This window comes from Physella acuta, unplaced genomic scaffold (genome assembly GCF_028476545.2).
Source record: "Physella acuta isolate Inbredline_101_S28 unplaced genomic scaffold, ASM2847654v3 ptg000621l, whole genome shotgun sequence".
NCBI classification, from domain to species: Eukaryota; Metazoa; Mollusca; class Gastropoda; family Physidae; genus Physella; species Physella acuta.
Window position 1 is genome coordinate 111347 of NW_026732140.1, and position 23974 is coordinate 135320.

Consider the following 23974-nt stretch of genomic DNA (forward strand, 5'->3'; position numbering starts at 1 on the left):
CAATTATAAGATTTTTTTTCTATTTCATCAGGAGGGGGGGAGGAGTTGCCTGAAAGAAACAATGAACCCAGTAACCTTTTGACTCAATATTGTAGTGAAGAAGGCCTAGTTGAAGCCCCAGGCCTAGTGTAGAACAAACAGCGCAATCATCCCAATATCTCCTTTATTTCTGGCCTAAGGCGGATCATTATCTAGCGATAATCTTGTACTAATGCGAATATTAAACACCAAATGTAGAGAGCTGACAGACATGTGGGGGGGGGGGTGTTACTGCACTACACAAAGACGGTGTGATGGTGTCAACAATAATCTTGTTAATACTGCACTACACAAAGACGGTGTGATAGTGTCAGCAATAATCTTGCTAATACTGCACTACACAAAGACGGTGTGATGGTGTCAACATTAATCATGTTAATACTGCACTACACAAAGACGGTGTGATGGTGTCAGCAATAATCTTGTTAATACTGCACTACACATCTGACAGATAGTTGAATTAACTAAATGCTAGGTTACATCAAGACGTAAAAACTTTGAACACAGTTGCAAGAAATGATATACCATAAAATCTTTAAATCGCGCGCGCACACACACACAGACACACACCGACTATATCCACTTTTTGTTAGTGGTAAAAACAGTAAAAAAATGACCCCCTCGGGATTTCTGGTGAACCCTAGGGTTTTTTGGTTAACCCTTGGGTTATCTGAGAAGCAGAGGGGTTGACTGCTGATCAGCTGATTAATCTGAATAGTTCAAATGATACAGATAACAATAGACTTGTTACCTTAATATTGAGGGTACGGCTAAAGAGATCAACTGATGGTTTATTTAAAACTGTATTGGTATGTAGTAGACTTGTCAGCAGACACACGAAACTGGCCTACACCTATAACAACACGGGCCTTATGAATGAGTGAGTACGATAGCTTACATGGGATACTACGGTCATAGTTTTCTTTGTCATCACACTTAAAAATTGTGCTTACTTCTGAATTGGAATTAATTATATCTAGTATTAGGTTTGAATACAATGAACAGACATTCATTTTGTTTTATTTAGTTCTCTTTTTAAGCATAAAGATAGGCCTAGAAAAATGCTATATGCATAATCTATATTAATTTAAATAACGAAAATTGCGAATTTTAAAAAAATCAAAATTGTCAGCACACCTTGAAGGTACGGGTGAGCGTCTATCCCTGTGATTGAATGAATGGATTCCATTGAGAGAGTTAAAGGCGCCTAATCCGCGCGATCTTCAAGCCTCCGCCACATGTTTGGTTACATTGTGAGTCAAAGATTTCTGCAGTAACAACACTATTCATCCAGCACAAGCAACTACACACTAATTTACATGTAACACGCCAGAGCGAATCGATTCAATCTACCATTACAGGCTTTCCTCGCCTTGGTGGCAACACACAGTCTAACACACATTTCGTTGTTCTATTAAAGGGGATAAGTAAATGACAGGATGGAATAGGATAGGGGGTAGGCCCACGTCCAATCCCCGACCTATCACATGGACATTTAAAAACAACACCGGCGGTGTGTACATCACGTGGTGTGCACAAGCTGTTCCCACGGCGAACAAAAGACGCGTTCAACACGGCTGCCTACCTCCACTACGTCACATGCGCTCCCCTCTGCTCATGATCTAGTCAGCTGCGTGTATGTGTGTTCTAAATATTGCCATACTGCACCTATCACAATCATACGTTTACACACAAGGGTCTAGTCTACACACATATCGTAATATTTTATTTTCAAGCAAACTGTAACAAATAAGGTTATACACACCGGGTCGTCCAAAAAATGGCATCAACTGTTTTCGCGTTGAAAGGAACTAATTAACGAATTTCATCAGTTACTACGCATTTAAATTATGTGTGTGTATAAATTGATGAATCACGACCCAGTTCGGTTCATGTTTGAGACAAATCGCTGTATCAAAATTTATTTTTCGAAGAAAGGCAGACTGAAGTGTGACGTCATTTGAGGGAGGTTCTGACTATTACAATAGAGAGCCGAGCGAAGAAAGCGCGGCAAATAGTGACAAGGGAGAGTTCAAAAAGTGGGACGAAATATTTTGTTTTAAAAAGTAACCTGAAAATTTCACATAACAGCTAATTTTTGAAATATTTTTATTTTTTGTAATTGTTTTGACTGAAAATGTCATATAGACCTATCTATACTTCAATGAAATTACAATTTTGAGGGGTGTCGTAGGCTGTGGCGTGACGTGACTTTATGGGGGAAGGGAGGGGGGGGGGGGGGCAGAGTTTTTGTGACGATGCAGACAGGGTAGGTAAAATATTTATAACATGTGTGGCGTTGTTTAAAGTTGTAACACACTTTATGGAGTAAAAGACTAGGACTTGAAGAAATCACTTTTACTATCTATTTATAGGTAACCCAATAGGTGTGGGTATGGTCTACCTATAACACCATCTAGCTCTACCTGTAACACCATCTAGCTCTACCTATAACACCATCTAGCTCTACCTGTAACATCATCTAGCTCTACCTGTAACACCATCTAGCTCTACCTGTAACACCATCTAGGTCTACCTGTAACACCATCAAGCTCTACCTGTAACACCATCTAGCTCTACCTGTAACACCATCTAGGTCTACCTGTAACAGCATCTATAGTTCTACCTGTAACACTATCTAGGTCTACCTGTAACACCATCTAGCTCTACCTGTAACACCATCTATAGGTCTACCTGTAACACCATCTAGCTCTAACTGTAACACCATCTAGCTCTACCTGTAACACCATCTAGCTCTACCTGTAACACCATCTATAGGTCTACCTGTAACACCATCTAGCTCTACCTGTAACACCATCTAGCTCTACCTGTAACACCATCTAGCTCTACCCGTAACACCATCTATAGGTCTACCTGTAACACCATCTAACTCTACCTGTAACACCATCTAGCTTTACCTGTAACACAATCTAGCTCTACCTGTAACACCATCTAGGTCTACCTGTAACACCATCTAGCTCTACCTGTAACACCATCTAGGTCTACATGTAACACCATCTAGGTCTACATGTAACACCATCTAGCTCTACCTGTAACACCATCTAGCTCTACCTGTAACACCATCTAGGTCTACCTGTAACACCATCTAGCTCTACCTGTAACACCATCTAGGTCTACATGTAACACCATCTAGGTCTACATGTAACACCATCTAGCTCTACCTATGACAACGACAATGGCCAATCGATTGTCATGCCGGAAACAGCTTCTTGTTTTTCCCCGTGTCCACATTTGACTTCTATTATAATTTATAAAGCCCAAACGACAGAGGTCACCGAAGACACAATTACATTAGCCGACAATGTGAAAGAACCAGACGAATTGAAACAAACCGTATATTGAAGAGGGAAACACAAGGGATATATGACTGCCTGATGGTGTATTGGCCTAAGATCATTTAAAGACAATACATAAGACATTTAGCTACATATATCAACTACTCTGATTTAGCAACGTACGTCTATTAGGCGGATACAAAAATATATATTTTAACCAGTTGTCCCCCCCCCCTTCTCCGAAGAACAATGTCTGAAAGAAACACTGGTATGTTTTCAGGAGGTAAGACTTGGTACATCTGACCCAAGGAGCGACGGCCAACCTCTAGCTGTTATTGAGGAATGCCTAATGGGTGTCGTGCTTCGTTCTAGCCTGTGTTGGATCCTCTACCAGAACTAATTTACATCTCTCAACCTCTTTAGTGGGTTGCCCAACATCTTAAAGCTATCACGTGCCATCCAGTGATAGGGTTGTCCAAACACAACCTACCGAATTTTTTTCCCTATAATTTAAGCTTGGGGCTTAATTAGCGGCATAAATTAAAAACAAGTTAATCAGTTTTCAAAAAGGAGATGATAGAAAGGTCCACAGGGCACCGCGTGTCACTGTCTTAATAGCACCATGCTTCACTGTCTTAATAGCACCATGTTTTACTGTCTTAATAGTACCGTGTTAATAGCACAATGTTTCAATGTGTTAATAGTACCAAGTTTCACCGTGTTAATAGCACCATCTTTCACCGTGTGAATAGACAGCAAGGGACTTACTTGTGTTGCCGCCATTGCCGCTTGAGACAGGGGCGGGTGGAGCTTGTTGGTTCTGGTGGAGACGGCCCTTCTCGGTGCTCCTGCGGGTTATGATGCTGGCACTTCCATTGTCCTTCACCACTGGGCACAGAGGGGAGGGCACCGGTGTCTGGCCACTGGATTTTGTCCCTTGCTTTGATGGAGATGGTAATCTGAAAACATTAAAAGTAGATGAGTCTGAGAGATGAGCCAGGTAGTCTGAGAGATGAGGCAGGTAGTCTGAGAGATGAGGCAGGTAGTCTGAGAGATGAGGCAGGTAGTCTGAGTGATGAGGCAGGTAGTCTGAGTGATGAGGCAGGTAGTCTGAGAGATGAGGCAGGTAGTCTGAGAGATGAGGCAGGTAGTCTGAGAGATGAGGCAGGTACTCTGAGAGATGAGGCAGGTAGTCTGAGAGATGAGGCAGGTAGTCTGAGAGATGAGGCAGGTAGTCTGAGAGATGAGGCAGGTAGTCTGAGAGATGAGGCAGGTACTCTGAGAGATGAGGCAGGTAGTCTGAGGCAGGTAGCCTGAGAGATGAGGCAGGTAGTCTGAGAGATGAGGCAGGTAGTCTGAGAGATGAGGCAGGTAGTCTGAGAGATGAGGCAGGTAGTCTGAGAGATGAGGCAGGTAGTCTGAGAGACGAGCCAGGTAGTCTGAGAGATGAGGCAGGTAGTCTGAGTGATGAGGCAGGTAGTCTGAGAGATGAGGCAGGTAGTCTGAGTGATGAGGCAGGTAGTCTGAGAGATGAGGGAGGTAGTCTGAGGCAGGTAGTCTGAGAGATGAGGCAGGTAGTCTGAGAGATGAGGCAGGTAGTCTGAGTGATGAGGCAGGTAGTCTGAGTGATGAGGCAGGTAGTCTGAGAGATGAGGCAGGTAGTCTGAGAGATGAGGCAGGTAGTCTAAGGCAGGTAGTCTGAGAGATGAGGCAGGTAGTCTGAGGCAGGTAGTCTGAGAGATGAGGCAGGTAGTCTGAGAGATGAGGCAGGTAGTCTGAGAGATGAGGCAGGTACTCTGAGAGATGAGGCAGGTAGTCTGAGAGATGAGGCAGGTAGTCTGAGGCAGGTAGTCTGAGAGATGAGGCAGGTAGTCTGAGAGATGAAGCAGGTAGTCTGAGAGATGAGCCAGGTAGTCTGAGGCAGGTAGTCTGAGAGATGAGGCAGGTAGTCTGAGAGATGGTCGTCCGAGACTTGACCAATATATGTTGAATGTCATCGCCTGAATGACCAAGTACTAGTATATTAAAAAGAAACAAGCAGTAAATAGATTGGAATCAGCAGATGGTAAATTGCGAAATGCTTTTAATCCAACGGTTTAAAGCCCACTCCACATATGTTACTGAACACATAAGCAGCTTCAGATTACACGTCTTATTCTATGGCCATTCTATTGATCTCCTCTAAAGCCACTCAATAAATATACATAAGCACAGGGAGGGGGGTATGAGTAGGAAACACAATAAAAGAGAAGGGTTAATGCTATAACAACTGGACAGAAACTCCTCACCTCCTCCCCCCACCTCCTCCCCCACCTCCTTCCCCACTCCTCCCCCCCTCCCCCCACCTCCATGTACAAACAGAAGTAAGTTCCGCCCACCTCCATACACCCAACTTTTTTTTATCTAAAACTGCACCGGGTCTGAAGCTAGTGAGCAATATTCGACTTGATAGTATGAATAGTATGACATCCACACGGAGGTAGAAGAGGGGGGGTAAGAAAAATCGACGTAGATCGGTGGGGGGGGGGGGGTTACATGTTGAGTAAAAGCTGACATTTTAAAACAAAGACTAAACTCGTATCCAACATGTAAAAAGCACAGTTAAGATGACGGCCCAGCTCAACATTAACCACACTATCACAAAAAGCCATGACCCAACATCTAATTAACAACAGTATCACAAAAAGCCAGGTCCCAACATCTAATTAACAACAGTATCACAAAAAGCCAGGTCCCAACATCTAATTAACAACAGTATCACAAAAAGCCAGGACCCAACACCTAATTAACAACAGTATCACAAAAAGCCAGGTCCCAACATCTAATTAACAACAGTATCACAAAAAGCCATGACCTAAGACCCAACACCTAAAATATCAAACTTGAAAACAATTTACTGAGCGCGACTTAAATTCTCTTTCTAAGATTGTTGCAAAAGTATGACGTCCCACTTTCAGAACCTATCCTCCCCTTCGCCTCACATTTTACACACATTTGAACGTCCATACAAAACTGTGACGTCATTTATTGACGACCCTGATGAAAATATACCTTTTTGGTTGACGTGTGATGAAACAAACATAGAGGTCATGAACCCGGGGAGACCTTGCGACTTTTTAATCTTATAATGTATTAAATATGAATGAATAAAATACAGGGTATGAATACAGAAAAATAAAACTTTCAGCTCTTGTTCCACCTGACACACAGAGTTTAATGCAAAAGTTTTTGGTAGCTAATGGGGAATGAAAAAAATATATATATATTTATACTTTGACGTCATAGCATATTACTTAAACTATTTTTGTGGACGTCATAAATGGATTACCCAAATATATATGTCAGCTGGGGTTTAAATATATCCATGGGTCAGCTGAAGTCATTTTAAACGTAAATAAAACATCAGTGTGATGTAAACAAAGATTGGCAAACCATGATAGGCTTAAGTTGTGATTCCATCACACATTACCTAAAGAAAGCATTCATTGATGAACTAGGTCGTTCATACAATGAACTAAAATGTTCATACAATGAACTAAAATGTTCATACAATGAACTAAAATGTTCATACAAAGAACCAAAACGTACATTAAAATGTTCAAACAATGAACTAAAACGTTCATTCAATGAACTAAAACGTTCATAGAATGAACTAAAATGTTCATACAATGAACTAAAACGTTCATAGAATGAACTAAAGTGTTCATACAATGAACTAAAACGTTCATTCAATGAACTAAAACGTTCATAGAATGAACTAAAATGTTCATACAATGAACTAAAACGTTCATAGAATGAACTAAAATGTTCATACAATGAACTAAAACGTTCATAGAATGAACTAATATGTTCATAGAATGAACTAAAATGTTCATACAATGAACTAAAACGTTCATACAATGAACCAGAGGGGACCAACTTACAATTTGGTGCACCCTCGGGAACAACCTTTCAATTTTTAATTTTTGCATCCCCCCTCTCAAACTTTCAATTTGCATCCCCCCCCCCCCCCCTTAAACTTTTAATTTGCACCACCACCACCCCTCATATATTTTTTTTATTTATGATACAAAACTGCAGATCTTAATTTGTTTTTACAACCCATTTTGGCGCCCCCTAAGGTCAGCGCCCGGTGACATATGTACCCCCACCCCCCTCGCTATAGGCCTACCTCTGCAATGAACTAAAACGTTCATAGAATGAACTAAAACGTTCATAGAATGAACTAAAACGTTCATAGAATGAACTAAAACGTTCATAGAATGAACTAGATCGCTCATACAATAAACTAGAACGTGAATTCTCAAAAACATTATAAGGTGCTCAGATTGGAATAATCAATACATGTTTGAACTGCTGGCATAAAGATGTGTGGCATTCATGAAGGCATGTCAGCAAACTTTATTTCCTGAGAGTGGTTGTGTGATATACAGCAGGCCATTGCTAGAGTTGTGTCATATACAGCAGGACATTGCTAGAGTTGTGTAATATACAGCAGGACATTGCTAGAGTCGTGTCATATACAGCAGGACATTGCTAGAGTTGTGTCATATACAGCAGGACATTGCTAGAGTTGTGTCATATACAGCAGGACATTGCTAGAGTTGTGTCATATACAGCAGGACATTGCTAGAGTTGTGTCATATACAGCAGGACATTGCTAGAGTTGTGTAATATACAGCAGGACATTGCTAGAGTTGTGTCATATACAGCAGGACATTGCTAGAGTTTGGTTGTGTGATATACAGCAGGACATTGCTAGAGTTGTGTCATATACAGCAGGACATTGCTAGAGTTTGGTTGTGTGATATAAAGCAGGACATTGCTAGAGTTTGGTTGTGTTATATACAGCAGGACATTGCTAGAGAGTGGTTGTGTGATATACAGCAGGACATTGCTAGAGTTTGGTTGTGTAATATACAGCAGGACATTGCTAGAGTTTGGTTGTGTGATATACAGCAGGACATTGCTAGAGTTTGGTTGTGTAATATACAGCAGGACATTGCTAGAGTTTGGTTGTGTCATATACAGCAGGACATTGCTAGAGAGTGGTTGTGTGATATACAGCAGGACATTGCAAGAGTTTGGTTGTGTAATATACAGCAGGACATTGCTAGAGTTTGGTTGTGTTATATACAGCAGGACATTGCTAGAGTTTGGTTGTGTAATATACAGCAGGACATTGCTAGAGTTTGGTTGTGTGATATACATTGCTAGAGTTTGGTTGTGATATACAGCAGGACATTGCTAGAGTTTGGTTGTCCTATTGTGTTTTAAGCGAGAACAAGACCTAATCTACACCACACCCGATGATTGTAGACCAAATCTACACCACGCCCGATGATTGTAGACCTAATCTACACCACACTTGATGATTGTAGACCTAATCTACACCACTCCCGATGATTGTAGACCTAATCTACACCACACCCGATGATTGTAGACCTAATGTACACCACACTTGATGATTTTGGACCTAATCTACACCACACTTGATGATTTTGGACCTAATCTACACCACACCCGATGATTGTGGGCTAATCTACACCACACTTGATGATTGTGGTCCTAATCTACACCACACTTGATGATTTTGGACCTAATCTACACCACACGCGATGATTTTGGACCTAATCTACACCACATCCGATGATTGTGGGCCTAATCTACACCACACCCGATGATTGTAGACCTAATCTACACCACACCTGATGATTGTAGACCTAATCTACACCACACCCGATGATTGTGGGCCTAATCTACACCACACTTGATGAGTGTGGGCTAATCTGCTATTGTTTATTTGCTTTATGACACCGAGGAAAGGTCACTGGAGCTGCTGTTAGCCGACGAGGACTCTAGACATGTAAATTATTTGTAAATTGCACAGGGTGTAGGGAGGATATGTAGAATTTGTTTCATTTATTCCTGTAGGCGTGTATCCTGTGCTGTCGTCTAAACACTGAGGCCTATATATGTGCCGTGCTTATCCATGTAATGATCCTAGGCTAACGACAGGCAGTTGATGTTGGTTGATTAAGAAGCGTAGGGACAACATCTTGCCTGAGTGAAATGGATGTAGGCTATTTTTAGAGATCGAATTCATTTCTTAGTGAAACTGTTTATACGTCTATATAACAACTTAGATCTAGAAGTTGAAAACAAAATAATATAACAATAAAAACACGTATTTACATGATACTGTGTTTTTCATCTAGAAGTCTAGATGCTATCCTCAGTTTCTAAACGGTACACCGAAAGACGTAAATATCTAGTTAGAAAATGTCAAGGACAGCAATAATTTATGAGCATAATCATCGTGTACCATTTTAAAGAAACAAGTATGTCTAGAAAAGCGTTCAGTAATACAACAAAATCAGTGCGTGTCGTTAGGCCTACCTTTGTTGTGCTATACTCGCACCAAAAAATGTGGGTATGCCATCTAAAAATAGCACAGCGTGAGCTAAATAAACGAAGTCCAACGGAGCGAGGCCTTGAGTCTAAAGTATGATCCAACAGAACTGGCCAAGCACATATGGAGAACAGCTACAGCACATCCCGGCCATTAGAGGCACTAACGTGATGACACATCTGTGTAGCACACACCAACACACTCGATGCCTTCAGACAGTGGTCGTTGGCCAATTGTCATTTTTTAACTACGGCCAGATGAGAAAGGGAAAAAATCGAAGGGAAAAGTTGAGCGGCTGACACAGCGTGCCCGCTCACCAGAGCCAGTCAGAGAAGAATGGCGCGTGATTCATCCCGCGCGTGGAGGGCCCTAGCACACACGGACTGGCCCTAGCACACAGGGACTGGCCCTAGCACACAGGGACTGGCACTAGCACACACGGACTGGCCCTAGCACACACGGACTGGCCCTAGCACACACGGATGGCCCTAGCACACAGGGACTGGCCCTAGCACATAGGGAATGGCCCTAGCACACACGGATGGCCCTAGCACACAGGGACTGGCCCTAGCACATAGGGAATGGCCCTAGCACACAGGGAATGGGCTGGGAATGGCCCTAGCACACACGGACTGGCCCTAGCACACAGGGACTGGCCCTAGCACACACGGATGGCCCTAGCACACAGGGACTGGCCCTAGCACACACGGACTGGCCCTAGCATACACGGACTGGCCCTAACACACACAGGGACTGGCCCTAGCACACAGGGACTGGCCCTAGCACACAGGGACTGGCCCTAGCACACAGGGACTGGCCCTAGCACACAGGGACTGGCCCTAGCACACACGGACTGGCCCTAGCACACAGGGACTGGCCCTAGCACACACGGACTGGCCCTAGCACACAGGGACTGGCCCTAGCACACAGGGACTGGCCCTAACACACAGGGATGGCCCTAGCACACACGGACTGGCCCTAACACACAGGGATGGCCCTAGCACACACGGATGGCCCTAGCACACAGGGATGGCCCTAGCACACACGGACTGGCCCTAACACACAGGGATGGCCCTAGCACACACGGACTGGCCCTAACACACACAGGGACTGGCCCTAGCACACAGGGACTGGCCCTAGCACACACGGACTGGCCCTAGCACACAGGGACTGGCCCTAGCATACAGGGACTGGCCCTAGCACACAGGGACTGGCCCTAGCACACAGGGAATGGGCTGGGAATGGCCCTAGCACACACGGACTGGCCCTATCACACACGGACTGGCCCTAGCACACAGGGACTGGCCCTAGCACACAGGGAATGGGCTGGGAATGGCCCTAGCACACACGGACTGGCCCTATCACACACGGACTGGCCCTAGCACACAGGGACTGGCCCTAGCACACAGGGAATGGGCTGGGAATGGCCCTAGCACACACGGACTGGCCCTATCACACACGGACTGGCCCTAGCACACACGGACTGGCCCTAGCACACAGAGATGGCCCTAGCTCACACGGACTGGCCCTAACACACACGGACTGGCCCTAGCACACAGAGATGGCCCTAGCTCACACGGACTGGCCCTAGCACACACGGACTGGCCCTAGCACACACGGACTGGCCCTAACACACACGGACTGGCCCTAGCACACAGAGATGGCCCTAGCTCACACGGACTGGCCCTAGCACACACGGACTGGCCCTAGCACACACGGACTGGCCCTAGCACACACGGACTGGCCCTAGCACACACGGACTGGCCCTAACACACACGGACTGGCCCTAGCACACACGGACTGGCCCTAACACACACAGGGACTGGCCCTAGCACACAGGGACTGGCCCTAGCATACAGGGACTGGCCCTAGCACACAGGGAATGGGCTGGGAATGGCCCTAGCACACACGGACTGGCCCTATCACACACGGACTGGCCCTAGCACACAGGGACTGGCCCTAGCACACAGGGACTGGCCCTAGCACACACGGACTGGCCCTAGCACACAGGGATGGCCCTAGCACACTCAGACTGGCCCTAACACACACAGGGACTGGCCCTAGCACACAGGGACTGGCCCTAGCATACAGGGACTGGCCCTAGCACACAGGGACTGGCCCTAGCACACAGGGAATGGGCTGGGAATGGCCCTAGCACACACGGACTGGCCCTATCACACACGGACTGGCCCTAGCACACACGGACTGGCCCTAGCACACAGGGACTGGCCCTAGCACACACGGACTGGCCCTAGCACACAGGGACTGGCCCTAGCACACAGGGATGGCCCTAGCTCACACGGACTGGCCCTAGCTCACACGGACTGGCCCTAGCACACACGGACTGGCCCTAGCACACACGGACTGGCCCTAACACACACGGACTGGCCCTAGCACACAGAGATGGCCCTAGCTCACACGGACTGGCCCTAGCTCACACGGACTGGCCCTAGCACACACGGACTGGCCCTAGCACGCACGGACTGGCCCTAACACACACGGACTGGCCCTAGCACACAGAGATGGCCCTAGCTCACACGGACTGGCCCTAGCTCACACGGACTGGCCCTAGCACACAGGGACTGGCCCTAGCACACACGCACTGGCCCTAGCACACACGGACTGGCCCTAGCACACAGGGACTGGCCCTAGCACACAGGGAATGTCTACGAATGTTTGTGTTTACAAACTCACAACCTCTAACAATATAGTCAAGTGCTATAACCAAGACATAATAAATAGAACTTGAAACATAATTTTATTCAGAAATATTTGTTGTTTTTTTTCTCACTTTCTTTTACTCAGTTCAAACGTAAGTTTTTTTTATTTGTGCACTTGTGCCCCCCCCCCCACCTCCCCCCACCCCGAAAAAGTCTACCGCCCCTCGCCGCCACCGAACGAAATGGAATTTATATAGAAAATATATACTTTTAACAGTGTCTACCCCCCTCCCCCGGGAAATTTTAGTCGCCCCCCCCCCCCAATTGGAGAAAAAAGTCTGGAAGAAACACTGTGAATCTAGATACCAACACTGGGTCTTCCGTACCTGACGTCCACTAAACTTTGACCTCGCAGCCGCCTCCCAGTGTTTAGACCCCCGCCCCCAGCACCCATCCGTCACTTTGGTGTAATGTCCATACAAAAGTGTGGGGGGGGGCATCCATGCATGACGACACATTATTTAAATTGGGCCCCATCCGAAAATCACATTACAAGTTACGTACAAATATATTTCCTCTTCAAATCACAGTTTTGTTGACTGAAGCTGATATCAACAAAATCAGTTTTGTTGACTGAAGCTGATATCAACAAAATCAGTTTTGTTGACTGAAGCTGATATCAACATAATCACAGTTTTGTTGACTGAAGCTAATATCAACAAAATCACAGTTTTGTTGACTGAAGCTGATATCAACAAAATCACAGTTTTGTTGACTGAAGCTGATATCAACAAAATCACAGTTTTGTTGACTGAAGCTGATATCAACAAAATCACAGTTTTGTTGACTGAAGCTAATATCAACAAAATCACAGTTTTGTTGACTGAAGCTAATATCAACAAAATCACAGTTTTGTTGACTGAAGCTGATATCGACCCGCACAAAATTTGACCCCAGGAATTAGGTCAGATGTGGAACAAAGACGCGGGTCATGTGACTGTAGCAGGTCACATGACACGGCAAGAGGACGGGGTGAGTGCGCTGTTCATCCAACCGTGCCATTCTGTGAACCAGTTTAAAGCTGCTGGTAGGTTCACACAAAGGATCTCGGTGGAGTATGGTGATGGTGTGTATGTTGGTGGAGTATGGTGATGGTGTGTATGTTGGTGGAGTATGGTGATGGTGTGTATGTTGGTGGAGTATGGTGATGGTGTGTATGTTGGTGGAGTATGGTGATGGTGTGTATGTTGGTGGAGTATGGTGATGGTGTGTATGTTGGTGGAGTATGGTGATGGTGTGTATGTTGGTGGAGTATGGTGATGATGTGTATATTGGTGGAGTATGGTGATGGTGTGTATGTTGGTGGAGTACGGTGATGATGTGTATATTGGTGGAGTATGGTGATGGTGTGTATGTTGGTGGAGTACGGTGATGATGTGTATATTGGTGGAGTATGGTGATGGTGTGTATGTTGGTGGAGTACGGTGATGATGTGTATATTGGTGGAGTATGGTGATGGTGTGTATGTTGGTGGAGTATGGTGATGGTGTGTATGTTGGTGGAGTATAATGATGGTGTATATGTTGGTGGAGTATGGTGATGATGTGTATGTTGGTGGAGTATGGTGATGATGTGTATGTTGGTGGAGTATAATGATGGTGTATATGTTGGTGGAGTATGGTGATGGTGTGTATGTTGGTGGAGTATGGTGATGGTGTGTATGTTGGTGGAGTATGGTGATGGTGTATATGTTGGTGGAGTATGGTGATGATGTGTATGTTGGTGGAGTATAATGATGGTGTATATGTTGGTGGAGTATGGTGATGGTGTGTATGTTGGTGGAGTATAATGATGGTGTATATGTTGGGAAAGTTGTTTTATAGTCAGCCCAATCATGGGTGAGGAGTGGGGTAATGATGTTTAGGTAAAAATGAAAGAAAAACGAAGAAACTACCTGAATTATTTGAAAGAAAAACGAAGAAACTACCTGAATTATTTGATACATACATCACAGTGGAAGTTATATCAAAAGCATTTTGTTTAGTAAGTGGGGCTGTGACGCCCCGAACTGACCTTGTATCTCCAATTATAATGTTGGATGTGCCATGCTGCCCTGACATCATGTTGTTGGATGTGCCATGCTGCCCTGACATCATGTTGGATGTGCCATGCTGCCCTGACATCATGTTGGATGTGCCATGCTGCCCTGACATCATGTTGGATGTGCCATGCTGCCCTGACATCATGTTGGATGTGCCATGCTGTACAGGCATTAGATTGCTGTCACAGGCTGTCTGCGCCCGCTGTTCTTGCTGTTTCTGCTGCTGTTTGTATCTTGACAGACTAAAGAACAGGCCCAGAATCGACTTCAAGTTGCCATCTTTGATATCTGAAACAAAGCAACGTAACAAAGATCTCTCACAAGGGTCAGTAGCATCTAGTGTTGTAGACAATAGGTCATCTAATTTACTGGCCTATAGGTCATCTAATCTAGTGGCATATAGGTCGTCTAATCTAGTGGCCAATAGGACATCTAATCTAGTAACTTCTAGGTCATTAATCTAGTGGCCTATAGGTCATCTAATTTAGTGGCCTATAGGTCATCTTATCTAATGACAAATAGGTCATCTAGCCTAGTGGCCTCTAAATCTTCTAATCTAGAAACCTCTAGGTTATCTAGTAGTCATCTAATCCACATTAAAATGCTATGCAATCAGTCTAGTAGGTCATCTTACTCTACCAACAAACTGACCACAAACCACACTAAACCAACCTTACCTTTAGCACTAACACCATTCACACTAAACCAACCTTACCTTTAGCACTAACACCATCCACACTAACACCATCCACACTAGACCAACCTTACCTTTAGCACTAACACCATCCACACTAAACCAACCTTACCTTTAGCACTAACACCATCCACACTAAACCAACCTTACCTTTAGCACTAACACCATCCACACTAACACCATCCACACTAACACCATCCACACTTACACCATCCACACTAACACCATCCACACTAACACCATCCACACTAACACCATCCACACTAACACCATCCACACTAACACCATCCACACTAACACCATCCACACTAACACCATCCACACTAAACCAACCTTACCTTTAGCACTAACACCATCCACACTAACACCATCCACACTAACACCATCCACACTAGACCAACCTTACCTTTAGCACTAACACCATCCACACTAACACCATCCACACTAAACCAACCTTACCTTTAGCACTAACACCATCCACACTAACACAATCCACACTAACACCATCCACACTAACACCATCCACACTAACACCATCCACACTAACACCATCCACACTAAACCAACCTTACCTTTAGCACTAACACCATCCACACTAACACCATCCACACTAACACCAACCTTACCTTTAGCACTAACACCATCCACACTAACACCATCCACACTAACACCATCCACACCAACACCATCCACACTAACACCATCCACACTAACACCATCCACACTAAACCAACCACACTTACACCATCCACACTAACACCATCCACACTAAACCAACCTTACCTTTAGCACTAACACCATCCACACTAACACCATCCACACTAACACCATCCACACTAAACCAACCTTACCTTTAGCACTAACACCATCCACACTAACACCATCCACACTTACACCATCCACACTAACACCATCCACACTAACACCATCCACACTAACACCATCCACACCAACACCATCCACACTAACACCATCCACACTAACACCATCCACACAAACACCATCCACACTTACACCATCCACACTAACACCATCCACACTAACACCATCCACACTAACACCATCCACACTAACACCATCCACACTAACACCATCCACACTAACACCATCCACACCAACACCATCCACACTAACACCATCCACACTAACACCATCCACACTAACACCATCCACACTAACACCATCCACACTAACACCATCCACACTAACACCATCCACACTAACACCATCCACACTAACACCATCCACACTAACACCATCCACACTAACACCATCCACACTAACACCATCCACACTAACACCATCCACACTAACACCATCCACACCAACACCATCCACACTAACACCATCCACACTAACACCATCCACACTAACACCATCCACACTAACACCATCCACACTAACACCATCCACACTAACACCATCCACACTAACACCATCCACACTAACACCATCCACACTAACACCATCCACACTAACACCATCCACACTAACACCATCCACACTAACACCATCCACACTAAACCAACCTTACATTTAGCACTAACACCATCCACACTAACTCCATCCACACTAACACCATCCACACTAACACCATCCACACTTACACCATCCTCACTAACACCATCCACACTAAACTAACCTTACCTTTAGCACTAACACCATCCACACTAGACCAACGTTACCTTTAGCACTAACACCATCCACACTTACAACATCCACACTAAACCAACCTTACCTTTAGCACTAACACCATTCACACTAAACCAACCTTACCTTTAGCACTAACACCATCCACACTAGACCAACCTTACCTTTAGCACTAACACCATCCACACTAGACCAACCTTACCTTTAGCACTAACACCATCCACACTAAACCAACCTTACCTTTAGCACTAACACCATCCACACTAACACCATCCACACTAACACCATCCACACTAACACCATCCACACTAAACCATCCTTACCTTTAGCACTAACACCATCCACACTAACACCATCCACACTAAACCAACCTTACCTTTAGCACTAACACCATCCACACTAAACCAACCTTACATTTAGCACTAACACCATCCACACTAACACCATCCACACTAACACCATCCACACTTACACCATCCACACTAACACCATCCACACTAACACCATCCACACTAACACCATCCACACTAACACCATCCACACTAACACCATCCACACTAACACCATCCACACTAACACCATCCACACTAAACCAACCTTACCTTTAGCACTAACACCATCCACACTAACACCATCCACACTAACACCATCCACACTAGACCAACCCTACCTTTAGCACTAACACCATCCACACTAACACCATCCACACTAAACCAACCTTACCTTTAGCACTAACACCATCCACACTAACACAATCCACACTAACACCATCCACACTAACACCATCCACACTAACACCACCCACACTAACACCATCCACACTAAACCAACCTTACCTTTAGCACTAACACCATCCACACTAACACCATCCACACTAACACCAACCTTACCTTTAGCACTAACACCATCCACACTAACACCATCCACACTAACACCATCCACACCAACACCATCCACACTAACACCATCCACACTAACACCATCCACACTAAACCAACCACACTTACACCATCCACACTAACACCATCCACACTAAACCAACCTTACCTTTAGCACTAACACCATCCACACTAACACCATCCACACTAACACCATCCACACTAAACCAACCTTACCTTTAGCACTAACACCATCCACACTAACACCATCCACACTTACACCATCCACACTAACACCATCCACACTAACACCATCCACACTAACACCATCCACACCAACACCATCCACACTAACACCATCCACACTAACACCATCCACACAAACACCATCCACACTTACACCATCCACACTAACACCATCCACACTAACACCATCCACACTAACACCATCCACACTAACACCATCCACACTAACACCATCCACACTAACACCATCCACACCAACACCATCCACACTAACACCATCCACACTAACACCATCCACACTAACACCATCCACACTAACACCATCCACACTAACACCATCCACACTAACACCATCCACACTAACACCATCCACACCAACACCATCCACACTAACACCATCCACACTAACACCATCCACACTAACACCATCCACACTAACACCAACACCATCCACACTAACACCATCCACACTAACTCCATCCACACTAACACCATCCACACTAACACCATCCACACTTACACCATCCTCACTAACACCATCCACACTAAACTAACCTTACCTTTAGCACTAACACCATCCACACTAGACCAACCTTACCTTTAGCACTAACACCATCCACACTTACAACATCCACACTAAACCAACCTTACCTTTAGCACTAACACCATCCACACTAAACCAACCTTACCTTTAGCACTAACACCATCCACACTAGACCAACCTTAACTTTAGCACTAACACCATCCACACTAGACCAACCTTACCTTTAGCACTAACACCATCCACACTAAACCAACCTTACCTTTAGCACTAACACCATCCACACTAACACCATCCACACTAACACCATCCACACTAACACCATCCACACTAAACCATCCTTACCTTTAGCACTAACACCATCCACACTAACACCATCCACACTAAACCAACCTTACCTTTAGCACTAACACCATCCACACTAGACCAACCTTACCTTTAGCACTAACACCATCCACACTAACACCATCCACACTAACACCATCCACACTTACACCATCCTCACTAACACCATCCACACTAAACCAACATTACCTTTAGCACTAACACCATCCACACTAGACCAACCTTACCTTTAGCACTAACACCATCCACACTAACACCATCCACACTAAACCAACCTTACATTTAGCACTAACACCATCCACACTAGACCAACCTTACATTTAGCACTAACACCATCCACACTAACACCATCCACACTAACACCATCCACACTAACACCATCCACACTAAACCAACCTTACCTTTAGCACTAACACCATCCACACTAACACCATCCACACTAACACCAACCTTACCTTTAGCACTAACACCATCCACACTAACACCATCCACACTAACACCAACCTTACCTTTAGCACTAACACCATCCACACTAACACCATCCTCACTAACACCATCCACACTAAACTAACCTTACCTTTAGCACTAACACCATCCACACTAACACCAACCTTACCTTTAGCACTAACACCATCCACACTAACACCATCCACACTAACACCAACCTTACCTTTAGCACTAACACCATCCACACTAACTCCATCCACACTAACACCATCCACACTAACACCAACCTTACCTTTAGCACTAACACCATCCACACTAACACCATCCACACTAACACCATCCACACTAACACCATCCACACTAACACCATCCACACTAAACCAACCTTACCTTTAGCACTAACACCATCCACACTAACACCATCCACACTAACACCATCCACACTAACACCATCCACACTAGACCAACCTTACCTTTAGCACTAACACCATCCACACTAACACCATCCACACTAACACCATCCACACTAACACCATCCACACTAACACCAACCTTACCTTTAGCACTAACACCATCCACAAAAACACCATCCACACTAACACCATCCACACTAACACCATCCACACTAACACCATCCACACTAACACCATCCACACTAAACCAACCTTACCTTTAGCACTAACACCGTCCACACTAACACCATCCACACTAAACCAACCTTACCTTTAGCACTAACACCATCCACACTAACACCATCCACACTTAACCAACCTTACCTTTAGCACTAACACCATCCACACTAAACCAACCTTACCTTTAGCACTAACACCATCTACACTAACACCATCCACACTAACACCATCCACACTAACACCATCCACACTAGACCAACCTTACCTTTAGCACTAACACCATCCACACTAACACCATCCACACTAACACCAACCACACTAACACCATCCACACTAACACCATTCACACTTAACCAACCTTACCTTTAGCACTAACACCATCCACACTAACACCATCCACACTAACACCATCCACACTAACACCATCCACACTAGACCAACCTTACCTTTAGCACTAACACCATCCACACTAACACCATCCACACTAACACCATCCACACTAAACCAACCTTACCTTTAGCACTAACACCATCCACACTAACACCATCCACACTAAACCAACCTTACCTTTAGCACTAACACCATCCACACTTACACCATCCACACTTACACCATCCACACTAAACCAACCTTACCTTTAGCACTAACACCATCCACACTAACACCATCCACACTAACACCATCCACACTAAACCAACCTTACCTTTAGCACTAACACCATCCACACTAACACCATCCACACTAAACCAACCTTACCTTTAGCACTAACACCATCCACACTAACTCAATCCACACTTACACCATCCACACTAAACCAACCTTACCTTTAGCACTAACACCATCCACACTAACACCATCCACACTAACACCATCCACACTAACACCATCCACACTAACACCATCCACACTAACACCATCCACACTAACACCATCCACACTAACACCATCCACACTAACACCATCCACACTTAACCAACCTTACATTTAGCACTAACACCATCCACACTAACACCATCCACACTAACACCATCCACACTAAACCAACCTTACCTTTAGCACTAACACCATCCACACTAACACCATCCACACTAACACCATCCACACTAACACCATCCACACTAAACCAACCTTACCTTTAGCACTAACACCATCCACACTAACACCATCCACACTAAACCAACCTTACCTTTAGCACTAACACCATCCACACTAACACCATCCACACTAACACCATCCACACTAACACCATCCACACTAACACCATCCACACTAACACCATCCACACTAACACCATCCACACTAACACCATACACACTAACACCATCCACACTAAACCAACCTTACCTTTAGCACTAACACCATCCACACTAACACCATCCACACTAACACCATCCACACTAACACCATCCACACTAAACCAACCTTACCTTTAGCACTAACACCATCCACACTTACACCATCCACACTAACATCATCCACACTAAACCAACCTTACCTTTAGCACTAACACCATCCACACTAACACCATCCACACTAACACCATCCACACTAACACCATCCACACTAACACCATCCACACTAAACCAACCTTACCTTTAGCACTAACACCATCCACACTAACACCATCCACACTAACACCATCCACACTAACACCATCCACACTAACACCATCCACACTAACACCATCCACACTAACACCATCCACACTAACACCATCCACACTAACACCATCCACACTAACACCATCCACACTAACACCATCCACACTAACACCATCCACACTTAACCAACCTTACATTTAGCACTAACACCATCCACACTAACACCATCCACACTAACACCATCCACACTAAACCAACCTTACCTTTAGCACTAACACCATCCACACTAACACCATCCACACTAACACCATCCACACTAACACCATCCACACTAAACCAACCTTACCTTTAGCACTAACACCATCCACACTAACACCATCCACACTAAACCAACCTTACCTTTAGCACTAACACCATCCACACTAACACCATCCACACTAACACCATCCACACTAACACCATCCACACTAACACCATCCACACTAACACCATCCACACTAACACCATACACACTAACACCATCCACACTAAACCAACCTTACCTTTAGCACTAACACCATCCACACTAACACCATCCACACTAACACCATCCACACTAACACCATCCACACTAAACCAACCTTACCTTTAGCACTAACACCATCCACACTTACACCATCCACACTAACACCATCCACACTAAACCAACCTTACCTTTAGCACTAACACCATCCACACTAACACCATCCACACTAACACCATCCACACTAACACCATCCACACTAACACCATCCACACTAAACCAACCTTACCTTTAGCACTAACACCATCCACACTAAACCAACCTTACCTTTAGCACTAACACCATCCACACTAACACCAAGACTTGCTAAAAACGTCAAGCTGGTGTTGATATTTTCAACCTGGGTGAAAGAAAATGTGTGACAGAGTTACTTTTCTGTGTGTTCCTTTTGCTTAGATTTGTATCGGTCCAAGCTATCAACCCAAATGATCATGACCCCAATAGTCCATGACATCCGGTCAGTTGACTATTGTCCATATGACATCAGTCCAGTTGACTATTGTCCATATGACATCAGTCCAGTTGACTATTGTCAACATGACATCAGTAAGTAAGTAGTAAAGTTCCGTTTCAAACCTGACGGTCTATAAGGCAAGTGAAGTAGAGTTCACTTATTCTGTGACCTCGGCATATATAGAGATGGTGTAGTCAGCACTATGCCCATCCGCCTTTACTTTCCCTAACGTGAGTTAAGTACCCATCAGTTGGGTGGACTTGAACCTGGATTCGAACTCAAGACTTACGGGTTAGCAGTCTCTACAGCTAGACCACTCCGTCCCCTGCATGACACCAGTCCAGTTGACTGTTGTCCGCATGACATTCCCCCCCCCCCCCCCCCCCCATCTCCCCTCTTTTTTTACTTTCTCGTAATCGAAGTATAGAGGAAACATTGTAATCGTGCAAAAAAAATCGGAAAAACATGAGTAGGAAAAATACAATTTTGCAATTTGTCCGTATGTCTGTATGTATGTGTTTGAATATATGTGTGTGTGTCTGTGAACACGATAACTTGAGTACCGTTACAGCTAGGTTGATGAAATTTCATATATAAGTATTATATCACATTTGTAATTCTGTATAAACTTTCAGCCACTTCTGATAACCAGGAGTGGAACTTATTGTACTTTCAATTTTTCAAAAGCCTAAAACTTAAGTACTGTATCAGATAGGTAAATGAAATTTCACTTGTAAGTAAACGATCTAATTCTCTGCCTTTTTGTCAAATTTTGAGTAATTTCCGTTGATCGGAAGTAGCAATTTACTCTATTTCCGATTTCTCAAAAAAAACGCACATGAATTTATAGAATACTAATAATATTCCGCACTATTATACACATATTGTTTGTTATTCACTTGGTGCGCAATTCTTTTTTCTACGAGATTCTATTTTATTTTTAAAAGTTTAAGTAATTAAAAATAGATTAAAAATCAAGTCTATGTCCCGAGTTGCAAATTGCAATCCCCTTTAGTGTTATATAAGACGAGAAAGTTTAGGGGAGATCACTCCCTGTTTATTTATCAATGCATTCTTAATAATCAACTTTCATTTTTATGCAAGCTTTGGGGTCATCCACAAATGACGTCACACTCGTAGGGGGGAGGGGGGTCCGTAATTTTGTGACGATGTGTGATGAGGGGGAGGGGGGGGGGGGGGTTTAGGTGTTGCGACGTCACACTTTTGCATTATAAAAAGCAATGTTAGAAAACGAATTTTAGACGTTATTTCGCGTTTTAGATAACTGTTTTAATAAATTGTAATAGTTTAGACAAGATTTTAGAAAAATATCGATTTTTAAAAAAAATTCAACTGCAATTTTGAGGGGATTGTAGGTTGAGGTGTGACGTCATTTTAGGGGGGGGGGGGGGGGTC

At 44.4% G+C, this 23974-nt stretch overlaps 1 protein-coding gene across 6 annotated transcripts in view; it reads right to left on the reverse strand.

The window, feature by feature from the left end:
- The window catches only part of LOC131948028 (neuron navigator 3), a 142373-nt gene that overhangs the window by 77454 nt on the left and 40945 nt on the right, over nucleotides 1–23974 (reverse strand). For all 6 annotated transcript variants that reach the window (XM_059309495.1, XM_059309493.1, XM_059309497.1 and 3 more), the window contains exons 4-6: nucleotides 22372–22444; nucleotides 14481–14796; nucleotides 4104–4294 (exon numbers count right to left, since the gene is read on the reverse strand). In XM_059309495.1, coding sequence (XP_059165478.1) covers nucleotides 4104–4294; nucleotides 14481–14796; nucleotides 22372–22444 — 580 coding nt within the window. The remainder of the gene's footprint in view (nucleotides 1–4103; nucleotides 4295–14480; nucleotides 14797–22371; nucleotides 22445–23974) is intronic.